The sequence below is a fragment of the Conger conger genome, chromosome 6, assembly GCF_963514075.1.
Source record: "Conger conger chromosome 6, fConCon1.1, whole genome shotgun sequence".
NCBI lineage: Eukaryota > Metazoa > Chordata > Actinopteri > Anguilliformes > Congridae > Conger > Conger conger.
Window position 1 is genome coordinate 2562269 of NC_083765.1, and position 12664 is coordinate 2574932.

Sequence of the window (12664 nt, forward strand, 5' to 3'; positions counted from 1 at the left end):
AATGAGCATGCTCTACAGGCTGCAATCTGCAGGCTGCGCCACCGAGACACCCCTGAGTTTGTGTTCTAAATTGTTTTCAAGTTCAAGTTTCATTTCAACTGTGTGAGTTGATTATTTCATTATTAATTGCTTATCATATTATTAATTGCTTATCCTTTACTAATTGCTTATACTATTATTGGTTGCTTATGCTGGAGTGATCCAGAGCATACACACTTATTAAATATCATAACTTGCTTTGTATTAATGGAAACTATTTTCTGTGAACTGTGTGAGTTGAGATGTCTCTCTTCCTTCTCTGCCCTGCGGGCTCTGAAGGCCACAAGGCACCACGAGGCCTAGAGACAACATGGTAAAGAAGGGATTTATTTTTTCATGTTGTTTTTAAGCCCTGTGTATTTTATTATAGTTTAAGGGTTATTTTTACTTTGACTTCTTAAAAATGAGTAATATTTGTACATTCCAAAATTAGTAATATTTGTACCATTGCTGTTGAACTGTGTTCTCTGGTCCTTTTTTGGACAGTGATATGTATCAGCACCTCTGGATCAACAGTATTGTGTGATGAATTGTGGCAGATTTATTATGTCTGGCATTCCTCTTTACCTTGCCATGAAAATAATGTGAATGTATTTGTACTGTTAATTGTTCGACATGGTGCCTTCATAGGGGTCTTCAAGGGGTTTGACATTTTTCAGGATTTTTTTTTTTTTTTTAATGGGCTGATTTTTAAATGTGAAACATTTAGTTCAAACATTTGTAGTTCAAATATTAATTTGGAAGTTGATTGTATTCTTCAAGGGTTCTGATTATCTGTATGTTTACACTAGGACTAGGAACTGTACTGTCCTCTCAGGTCCTCTTCGCACTTGTACTTGTGTTTGATCTGCACTTCGTTGTACATCGCTGTGGAACAGGGTGTGCTAAATGCAGTGTAATGTAATGAGGTGCCTGGATTGGATCACGCCTGTGTGGCCTCCATGATGTGAAGTGCAACTTTGTTTCAGATGAACATGTACATACTTACTGATTTATTATTGTTATGGTTGTTATTATTGTTATGTACTGTTCAGTATTTTCATATCATTGTATTAATATGATTCATATGTACGTACATTCAATAAGTACAGTTGGGTTACAAAAAATAGCAGTACAACATCAGTAACCTGATGAACCAGTTATTAGTAGTTATATTTCTGCATGGCAAATAATTTAATTGCAGATGTAGTAGCGTAATATAAAAACAACAGACCCAACTGTCATGACATGCACGCTGCTTGTTTTGAGTAATTGGCTCATTCATTGAAAGGGGCGTGTTCAAAATAGTAGCAGTTTATGCAAAAATGTGGAGTTTAGAGCATTCATTCTGTGAAAAAACAGGTGTCATTAATGGTCCTTTATTAAGGAAGAAGGAAAGCAAATGTTTCACATATTGTTATAAAACATATTTCCTTCTGAATTGCTAAGTAAAATGGGCAGTTCCAAACATTGTTCGGAGGAACAACGTCAATTGATAAAAAAGTTGATTGGAGAGGGGAAAACATAGAAGTGCAGCAAATTATAGGATGCTCAGCTAAAATTCTCAAATGGCAACGAAAACCCAAAACGCGGTAGAAAACAAGCAACTACTGTTAAAACAGATCGAAGAATAATCAGAATGGCAAAGATTGAGCCATTCAGCAGCTCCAGAAAGATCAAAGATGATCTACAATTACCTGAAAGTGCTGTTACAGTCAGAAGATCAAAACTAAGCTATCAGCAAGAAGCCCCCATTGTTAAAAAAAATGGCATGTGCAGAATCGGTTAAAATTTGCCAAGGAACACATCAATTGGCCCAGAGAAATATTACGAAACATTCTGTGAACTGATGAGAGTAAAATTGTTCTTTTTGGGTCTAGTGGTTGTCAACAGTACGTCAGATGACCCCCGGCTACTGAATTAAAGCCACAGTACACTGTGAAGACAGCAAAGCGTGGTGGCACAAAAATCATTGTATGGGGATTTGTTTCATACTACGGTGTTGGGTTTGTATACCAGGGATCATGGATCAGTTTGAATAGATCAAAATACTTGAAGAGGTTATGTTGCCATATGCTGAAGAGGAAATGGCCCTGAAATGGGTGTTTCAACAAGGCAATGACCCCAAACACACAAGTTAGCGAGCAACATCTTGGTTCCAGACAAAAAGGATTGAGGTAATGGAGTGGCCAGCTCAATCCCCAGCCTCAACCCCATTGAAAACTTGGTGAACTTGGGGTGACATTAAAAATGCAGTTTCTGAAGCAAAACCTAAAACTTCACAGGAACTGTGGAATGTAGTTTGTTCATCCTGGGCTGAAATACCTGTTTCTAGGTGGCAGAAGTCGGTTGAATTGATGCAATGCAGATGCGCAGCAAAAACAATGGTTATGCAACTAAATATAGTCCAGTAATTTAAAGTGAAGTTAACTCTTTAAAAACCCATCCATCCATCATCTTAACCCGCTTATCGTAAAAAGGGTCGCAGGGGGGCTGGAGCCTATCCCAGCATACATTGGGCGAAAGGTAGGAATACACCCTGGACAGGTTGCCAGTCCATCACAGGGCACACACACCATTCACGCACACATGCTATTAAAAGCTATTAAAAAATGTTTTGTAATACACTGCAATTTATTTGAACACAACTGTACATTTGTAGTTCATGCCAATAAAGCAATTTGAATTTGACTGATGGGATTCAAATTCAATGAGATTGACAGAGGGAGACGGAGAGGGAGCCAGTGACAGGGAGAGAGACAGAGGGAGAGAGAGGGTGACAGGGAGAGTGACAGAAGGAGAGAGAGAGGGTGGCAGAGGGAGAGAGTACACAATGGCCTTTATCACATTAACTTGGATATATGTCTGCACTGCTCTCCTTGAGAAAAGTGCTGGTATCATGTTTTCTGTGAAATGCTTTCTTTAGTGTCAAGAATTTCAGTTTTGTGATCATCTGCTGCCCCCTTCTGGGAAATTGGGTGACTGTCAAAGCCTCAGATCAAAGGACTTCCTTTGAATCCACGCTATGCAAGCTGGCGACCCCACCTGTTCTGGAGGAGAACTGCGGATGTCACTGGGTGACCGGACACAACATGACAAACCTCTGCGGATAGCTACAGCAACAGAAGACTTGAGTCCACAAAATAAGACTAATAAATACCTAATAAAGTGTGTAGTTAGTAATGAGTGTAGTTAACTTATATTTACATTTACATTTTTGTCATTTGGCAGACGCTTTTAATCCAAAGCGACTTACAAGTGCATAGGTTCTACCATAAGTCAAAGCCAAGCAGGCAGAGATCTGTGTGGTGACTTGGGTGTCGGGGGGGGAAGGAAATAAAGAGTTGGGTGTCATCAGCGTAAGAATGATAAGAAAAGCCATGGGAAGCGATAACAGAACCAAGAGACATGGTGTATAGCGAGAAGAGGAGAGGCCCAAGAACTGAGCCCCGCGAGACTCCAGTTTGTAGGGGGTGAGGGTCGGAGACTAAGCCCCTCCAAGTCACCTGGTCGGAGCGACCAGAGAGGTAGGAAGAAAACCAAGTGAGTGCAGACCCTGTGACACCCATCCCAGACAGCGATGAGAGCAGAATCTTATGGTTGACTGTATCGAAGGCGGCCGACAGGTCGAGGAAGATGAGGACAGAGGAGAGGGATTTGGCTTTAGGAGAGTGGAGTGCCTCAGTGACCGCGAGCAGGGCGGTCTCGGTGGAGTGGCCACTCTTGAAGCCAGACTGGTTGGGGTCATGGAGATTGTTGTGAAGAAGATAAGTGGACAGTTGGGAGCAGACCGCCCGTTCCAGAGTTTTAGCGAGAAAGGGAAGAAGAGAGACAGGCCGGTAGTTGTTCAGGGCAGAGGGGTCAAGAGTAGGTTTTTTGAGCAGGGGAGTGACTCTGGCCCTCTTCTAGGAAGAGGGCATGGTGCCGGAAGAGAGGGAGGTGTTGATTAGAGAGGAGAGAAAAGGGAGAATGTCATCGGATATAGACTGTAGGGGAGAGGGGATGGGGTCAAGAGGACAGGTGGTCGGGTGGTGGGAGTTTCAATGTGTCGGCGTCAGAGAGGGGAGAAAAGGAGGCTAGGGAGTAGGGGAAGGTAGGAGGGTCAGCAGGGGGAGAGGGTTGTGAGAAGGAATTGCGAATGGCATCAACCTTTTAAAAGAAGGAGACAAAGTCATCAGGTGTGAGTGATGAGGGGGGTGGGGGGCAGAAGAGAGGAGAAGGTTGAAAACAGTTTGCGGGGATTAGAGGCGGCCGCGTTCATTTTCGAGTGAAAGAAGGAAGATTTAGCTAGAGAGACAGAGGAATGGAAAGATGATAGGAGGGCATGGAAGGAAGCCATATCCAAAAGCCAAGGACTGGGGGGGGAGGCCCGAGCTAGTTTGGTGGTGAGGGGACACAGAGAGTCAAAGGAAGATGAGAGGGAGGACATGAGAGTTGTAGCAGCATCATCGGGAGACAGTCGAGAGAAAGACTCTGTGGATGGTAGGGAAGAGAGGATTGTAGATGAGAGGGTGGAGGAAGACATGTGGCGTAGGTTCCGCCGACAGGTGACAGTGGATGGTGGGAGAGATGGATGGGTGTTAGAGGAGAGTGGAAGAGAAAAAGAGATGAAGGAGTGGTCAGATATATGGATTGGTGTTACAGAGAGGTTGGTTGTTGTGCAGCTCCTTGTGAAGATGAGGTCAAGAAGGTTGCCTGCTTTGTGGGTGGGAGGGGAAAGAGTGAGGGTAAGGTCAAAAGAAGAGAGGAGGGAGAGAAAGGTAGACTGGGTGGACTCTGAGTTGAGGTTGAAGTCACCCAGGAGGATCAGGGGGGTGTCATTGACTGGTGAGGAGCTGAGGAGGATGTCCATCTCATCCAAGAAGCTCCCCAGAGGACCCGGGGGGCGATAAACAACAATAAACAGTTTGCACGGCAGAGTAACAGAAACCGCATGAAATTCAAAAGAGGAGAAGGCGAAGGATGAGGAGAAGACACTAGATCTCCATGAGGATGAGATTAGGAGACCTGTGCCACCTCCTCTGCCAGAGGTTCTGGGTGTGTGGGGAAAAGAGAAGGCAGAGGAAAGGGCAGCCGGGGTGGCCGTGTTCTCTGGTGAGAGCCACGTTTCAGTTAAAGCAAGAAAGTCAAGGTTGAGGTGGAAGGCATAGGCAGATATGAAGTCTGCTTTCTGGACGGCAGACTGGCAGTTCCAGAGGCCACCAGCCACACAGAGATCAATACCAGCGGATCTGGGAGGGAAGATGAGGTTAGAGATATTCTGCCCATGTTGGCGGGAGGCGAACCTCCTACCTGACTGGGACCTGGGGAGAGGAGAGAGGACAGGGGTGGGAAGGAAACACAGGGAGGGAACTAGGGAGGACAAGAGGAATACTACGTAGTGAAATGAGGGCAGGCAGCAAAAACAAAATCAATCATCAGGCTCTCAGACAGCCTCGATGGACACCCGTAGATAGACACCCTCGACTTTGTACGCCTGTGACTTTGTACGCCTGCGACTTTGTATGCCGAGACAAGTAGCCGAGGCTGCCGCTGGTGCGCTACACAACTGCTTAAATAACACTGACACTGAATCACAGAAAATGTTACAAACCCACTGGAGAACACTAATGCACACTGAAGTGAGTTCAGGTGTGCCAGTAATTATACCCTAAGCAAGGTGCAAACTATTGGCTCCTCCTACAACAAAAGCTGTGGCCTGCCAGCCAGTAAAAACAATAGCCTAACTTAATAGCCTAGCTCACCTGAGAGAAGCAAACACCTAACCCAGTTTCACTGTAATCTAAATAAACACCACTTGTATTAGCTAACAAACAAACAAATACACAGCAGAACACTATAATGAGAACTTAAACTGAATTTAGAAACAGCAAACAAACAAATGATACCTAACTAATCCAGGAGTAAATGCTACCAACCCACTGCAGAACACTAATGCACACTGAAGTGAGTTCAGGTGTGCCAGTAATTATACCCTAAGCAGGGTGCAAACTATTGGCTCCTCCTACAACAAAAGCTGTGGCCTGCCAGCCTGTAAAAACAATAGCCTAACTTAATAGCCTAGCTCACCTGAGAGAAACAAACACCTAACCCAGTTTCACTGTAATCTAAATAAACACCACTTGTATTAGCTAACAAACAAACAAATACACAGCAGAACACTATCATGACAACTAAATATTTCATTGACTATTTAATAAGGCTTAAACCTAGCTATAAAATCACTCATGACTAAGTATGTTCCGTTATAAGCAATTGGAAATATGCTGGTATTTAGTGTGACATGGTGCACCCTATATTTAACAATAACAATAACAATAACTAGTAATAGTCGCTTTGGATTAAAAGCGTCTGCCAAATGACTAAAATGTAAATGTAAAATGTAATAACTGCTTGTTGACAGTTACTGCAATAGGGCTATATAACGTGGGTATTAACCCAGGGTTGCAATAATGTAATTATATTTACAAAAAGCTATGAATGTATCAAGATTCTGTTTTGTTACTTATGGACATAAATTTCGAACATTTTCTTTAAGAACAATAAAACGGCTTATATATTAATTATGTTGTAAAGCACAATGACAATGTACATTATATACCTAAAATTACACATTTGTTTAATTATGATTTGCAGCATGGATGACGAAAGCTGTCTGCTTCGTAGTCTAAATGGTAAATGGTTGGCATCCATATAGCGCCTTTATCCAAAGCCCTGTACAATTGATGCTTCTCATTCACCCATTCATACACACACTCACACACTCACGGCGATTGGCTACCATGCAAGCTGCCGACCAGCTCGTCAGGAGCATTTGGGGGTTAGGTGTCTTGCTCAGGGACACTTCGACACAGCCCGGGCGGGGGATCGAACCGGCAACCCTCCGACTGCCAGACGACTGCTCTTACTGTCTGAGCCATGTCGCCATAGAATAATTAAATAATACATAAGATTTGAATAGCATTAATACACGTTTTATCTTCCACGGCTTCATTTCAAGTTTCATTTAAAAAATCGTAGGCTAGGACACGTTGTTGTCAAAACATATCTAAATCACACACACATCACATCATTGACCCATGTACTAAAAAAAGTCACATCAACTAGGTGCCGTCATCAAAGCGCACTGTGTTGAAAGCATAGACTGTATGAAGAATAGGTTTAAAGTTTCGGAGTTCTATGACGAAGTAGTATGTTACTTTTTACTGGTAGTTTACTGGTGTTGTATTTGATTTGGGACACCGCCCAATCGCTCCGCCCCTTTCCCCGCATATTCGGGAGCACAGCTCCTCATCCAGCCAGTCAAAATATAGCAGAAACCTCATCCATCCAATCACAACACAGCAGAAATATCATCCATCCAATCACAACACAGCAGAAATATCATCCAGCCAATCAGGGGGAGGGGTGGACAGTGAGCCACGGATGATTGGACTGTCGAAAGGTCATGTGGTCTTTGTCATGTGGCAGGGGTGTGGAGATGGGCAGGGAGCTGGTGGTGACGTTCTTCTGCTTCCTGGCCGTTGGTGAGTTCCAGAGAAATGCAATTGTGTCCCTGGTGAGTTCAGTTACGAGCGAGACAGGTCTGCCCTCCGTTTCTAAATACTACACGGTTCGGGAGTGGAGAGCTCCAGTCCTGACGGACCGGTGTGTATCCTGGTTTTTGTTCCAGCCAATTATTTTGGTTTCGGGTTTCTAAACTGCTGTAGAGGCCAATGCTGGCTCAGTGCTGTTCTGGTTCACCACAGCGAAGCAGCCATGGGCATGCATGGAGTCTGCAGGGTCATGAGTAACGCCAGTGTAAGGTCAAAGGAATGGCTGGCCTGATGAGTGCAGAAGTGGGGATGAAATCCTGGACCGGATCAACCCTCGACCGGACAGAATCATAATGGACTTAATCAGAACTGGGTCAATTATATACGTAATTGTTTTGGATTGAATTACTTTTCTGCACTGACCTGACAAAATTGGAATATGTTGGAAAATGCTAGCTTAAGGTTTGCCGTCTTGAAAGCACGTCTGTATCCCCCCCCCCATCTTCCATCACACAGGCCACAGCCAGCTGCCCCCCCCCCCTCCCCCTCTCTGCCTGCCCAGATCAGCGTGTCCCCCCCTTGGCACGCCCTCCCTCTGTCGCAGTCTGACCTGGGCCTCCTCTTCTCCAACACCACCCCGTTCGCCTGCTCGCAGTCCCTGCTCATGGTGCCTCCTACAGGGGCGCGCTCCACACCGGGGGTCCAGGCTTCCTTTGGGCCTTACTTCACCTCACAGGTAAAACACACACACTTACACACACACACTCACACACTCACACACTCACACACACACACACACACACTAACACACACACACACACATACACACACACACACAAACTCACACACACACACACACAAACTCACACACACACACTCACACACACACACACACACACATACACACACACACAAACTCACACACACACACACACTCACACACACACACACACGCACACACACACTTACATGCATACTTACACACACACACACACACACTTACATGCATACTTACAAACACACACACTTGCATGCATACTTACATACACACACATGCATGTATACTTACACACACACACACACACACCCATACACACACTTGCATACTCACACAAACACACACACACACACGCTCACACATTTACACACACACACACACACACACACACACTTACATGCATACACACACACACACACACACACAAGCCCACAAAGCCAACACGCACACACATATGCACATCCACACAAACACATGCAAACATGCATGCACACGTGAATAAATTCACAACTGAGCCAGGTGTGATGACCAATGAGGGATGGGCGATTGGTGACATTACCTTTTGCACAGAAACCAGGGAGGAGTTCGACCAGTCAGGGAGTGCGTTGTTAACAGAACAATAGAGCAATGCTGATGGTGATTGGTGGATGCCCAGAGCCCGGCAGGGTGATGTCCTGACTTTGCTCCAGTGCCACTGGAGCAGTTCCGCATTTAAACCAGGGATCACAGATCTCCACCTGCCACTTAAAAACCAGAGGGGTGCCCCACCAATCATGGAGTTTGGAACTGCTGGTTGCCTGGACAGCCAAGTGCCTCTCGGTCATCAGAACAGTACTCTGATTGGTCGAGCTCCTCTCTGTCTTCGATGCATAAAATTGAAAACCACTACCCTACCCCTATTCCATTATCCCTGATTTAAACAAAATCTGATATCTGACCAATATAAGCAATTGATTGAGTTCATCAGAATGTTTTTTAAATCAGATACTATATTCTCTATCTGTTTCTCTTCTTTCTCTCTCTCTCTCTCTCTCTCTCTCTCTCTCTCTCTCAGCCCCTCTGTTCTTCATCAGGTCGCATGTTTCTCATTGGATGGTTTGGAGGGGAGCTTTAGGGTTGCCATGACAGTGGCCGTACACTGGTGGGTGGAGTATTCTGGCCGCAACAGCCCACTCCCGCCCCACGGTGGAGTGGTGAGCACATTCTCCTTCACAGACCGGGAGATCGTAGGCATCGCCCCCATAACTGAGGTACTACCACCTGCTGTGACTACGACTACTGCTACTGCTACTACTGCTGCTACTGCTACTACTGCTAGTACTACTACTACTACTGCTACTGCTACTACTGCTACTACTGCTACTGCTACTACTGCTTCTACTACTGCTACTGCTACTACTACTACTACTGCTGCTGCTGCTACTGTACTGCTAATACTGCTGCTGCTACTGTACTGCTAATACTGCTGCTACTGCTACTGCTACTGCTACTACTGCTAGTACTACTACTACTACTGCTACTGCTACTACTGCTACTACTGCTACTGCTACTACTGCTTCTACTACTGCTACTGCTACTACTACTACTGCTGCTGCTGCTACTGTACTGCTAATACTGCTACTACTACTGCTACTGCTACTGCTACTACTGTACTGCTACTGCTGCTACTACTACTACTACTACTACTGCTACTACTGCTACTGCTACTACTATTACTACTGCTACTGCTACTACTGCTACTACTACTACTGCTGCTACTGCTACTACTGTACTGCTACTGCTACATAATAATCCATCCATCCATCCATTATCTGAACCCGCTTATCCTGATCAGGGTCGCAGGGGGGCTGGAGCCTATCCCAGCATACATTGGGCGAAAGGCAGGAATACACCCTGGACAGGTCGCCAGTCCATCGCAGGGCACACGCACCATTCACTCACACACTCACACCTACAGGCAATTTAGACTCTCCAATCGGCCTAACCTGCATGTCTTTGGACTGTGGGAGGAAACCGGAGTACCCGGAGGAAACCCACGCAGACACGGGGAGAACATGCAAACTCCACACAGAGAGGCCCCAGCCGACAGGGATTCGAACCCAGGACCTCCTTGCTGTGAGGCGGCAGTGCTACCCACTGCACCATCCGTGCCGCCCTACATAATAATACTAAACTTTTTTATAGAAACCATATCAAAATCAGCAGTTAGTTCATCAGTTAAAGCATTTCTATTTCACCCTCACCTTGTCTCTTTGGTCTGAACTGGATAATGGCTCACTGCCATAAACTTGCTCTGAGGAACCAAGTTTTCACACAGAGCAGCACGATCATCAATACTGCCATCCTGAACAGCCAGCGCGTGTCAATTCCTGTCCTGGTCCTGGCTGTGGGTCCTGAGGGGAAGGTGTCTGACGTCACCGCCGCGGTCACCTGCCGTTCGGCTAACGAGGACATCGTCAAGGTAACTGCGCCGCAGTGTGAACTCTGCTGACGGAGCGTCTTCACACTTGTCCCTGCATTCGATCTGCACTTCGTTGCGTGTCGCTCTGGATGAGAGCGTCTGCTAAATACCTTGTGATGTAATGTAATGTAATGACAGAATTCATCTCATTGGGTTTGAGGATACGCAGAGTTAGTAATGCTCGTCGTCTGATTGGTAGGTTTCCAGTGACTGCTCCACCCTCTTTGTGGACGGGAGCGAATCGGGGGTGGGCAGCGCTTGTGTGGGGGTGGAGTTCCGCCTGGGCAGGCTCGGGGGGGGGCAGTGCGTGTCCGTCTGGGTGCCCGCGCTGCCCCTCCGGGTGTCCCTCTCCGACCCCGTCCTGAGCCCCATCCAGGGCTGGAGCCAGCTGGCCCAGGGCCGGTGAGTCCCATCATCGCTCAGAAACAAACGGCTCCCAGCCCTCCCCAAGGGCATCTGAAGCAGGGGTGGGCAACTCCAGTCCTGGCTGTGTGCAGGATTATAGCAGGGGTGGGCAACTCCAGTCCTGGGTGTGTGCAGGATTACAGCAGGGGTGGGCAACTCCAGTCCTGGGTGTGTGCAGGATTATAGCAGGGGTGGGCAACTCCAGTCCTGGCTGTGTGCAGGATTATAGCAGGGGTGGGCAACTCCAGTCCTGGGTGTGTGCAGGATTATAGCAGGGGTGGGCAACTCCAGTCCTGGGTGTATGCAGGATTATAGCAGGGGTGGGCAACTCCAGTCCTGGGTGTGTGCAGGATTATAGCAGGGGTGGGCAACTCCAGTCCTGGGTGTGTGCAGGATTATAGCAGGGGTGGGCTGTCTACAAGACAGTAACTTTTATCAGCTTGTTTATATCGAAGAATGTGGCTAAACAGTTTTAGGTGAATTAGAAGCAGTGTTACTCAACAGGGTAGGAAATTATTGATTGGAAATGTGCTCAATGCTCAATGCTCACGGTCTCTGTGCTGCGGGACACAGGTGCACCCTGTGCTAAACGCTCACGGTCTCTGTGCTGCGGGACACAGGTGCACCCTGTGCTAAACGCTCATGGTCTCTGTGCTGCGAGACACAGGTGCACCCTGTGCTAAACGCTCATGGTCTCTGTGCTGCGAGACACAGGTGCACCCTGTGCTAAACGCTCACGGTCTCTGTGCTGCGAGACACAGGTGCACCCTGTGCTAAACGCTCACGGTCTCTGTGCTGCGGGACACAGGTGCACCCTGTGCTAAACGCTCATGGTCTCTGTGCTGCGAGACACAGGTGCACCCTGTGCTAAACGCTCACGGTCTCTGTGCTGCGAGACACAGGTGCACCCTGTGCTAAACGCTCATGGTCTCTGTGCTGCGAGACACAGGTGCACCCTGTGCTAAACGCTCACGGTCTCTGTGCTGCGAGACACAGGTGCACCCTGTGCTAAACGCTCACGGTCTCTGTGCTGCGAGACACAGGTGCACCCTGTGCTAAACGCTCACGGTCTCTGTGCTGCGAGACACAGGTGCACCCTGTGCTAAACGCTCATGGTCTCTGTGCTGCGGGACACAGGTGCTCCCTGTGCTAAACGCTCATGGTCTCTGTGCTGCGGGACACAGGTGCACCCTGTGCTAAACGCTCATGGTCTCTGTGCTGCGAGACACAGGTGCACCCTGTGCTAAACGCTCACGGTCTCTGTGCTGCGAGACACAGGTGCACCCTGTGCTAAACGCTCATGGTCTCTGTGCTGCGAGACACAGGTGCACCCTGTGCTAAACGCTCACGGTCTCTGTGCTGCGAGACGCAGGTGCACCCTGTGCTAAACGCTCACGGTCTCTGTGCTGCGAGACACAGGTGCTCTCCCGTCTATCAGCGTTCTGCGGTCCAGGTCCTGGCGCAGTT

At 47.2% G+C, this 12664-nt stretch overlaps 1 protein-coding gene across 1 annotated transcript in view; it reads left to right on the forward strand.

Moving 5' to 3' along the window:
• Window positions 1-1068: 1068 nt before the first annotated feature.
• The window catches only part of LOC133130447 (transmembrane protein 132B-like), a gene marked incomplete at its 5' end in the record, with an annotated part of 26697 nt that continues 15101 nt past the window's right edge, over window positions 1069-12664 (forward strand). The window contains 7 exons of the mRNA XM_061245053.1: window positions 1069-1088; window positions 8070-8289; window positions 8987-8997; window positions 9386-9581; window positions 10649-10792; window positions 10992-11194; window positions 12617-12664. The exon at window positions 12617-12664 is cut by the window's right edge and continues 175 nt beyond it. Coding sequence (XP_061101037.1) covers window positions 1069-1088; window positions 8070-8289; window positions 8987-8997; window positions 9386-9581; window positions 10649-10792; window positions 10992-11194; window positions 12617-12664 — 842 coding nt within the window. The remainder of the gene's footprint in view (window positions 1089-8069; window positions 8290-8986; window positions 8998-9385; window positions 9582-10648; window positions 10793-10991; window positions 11195-12616) is intronic.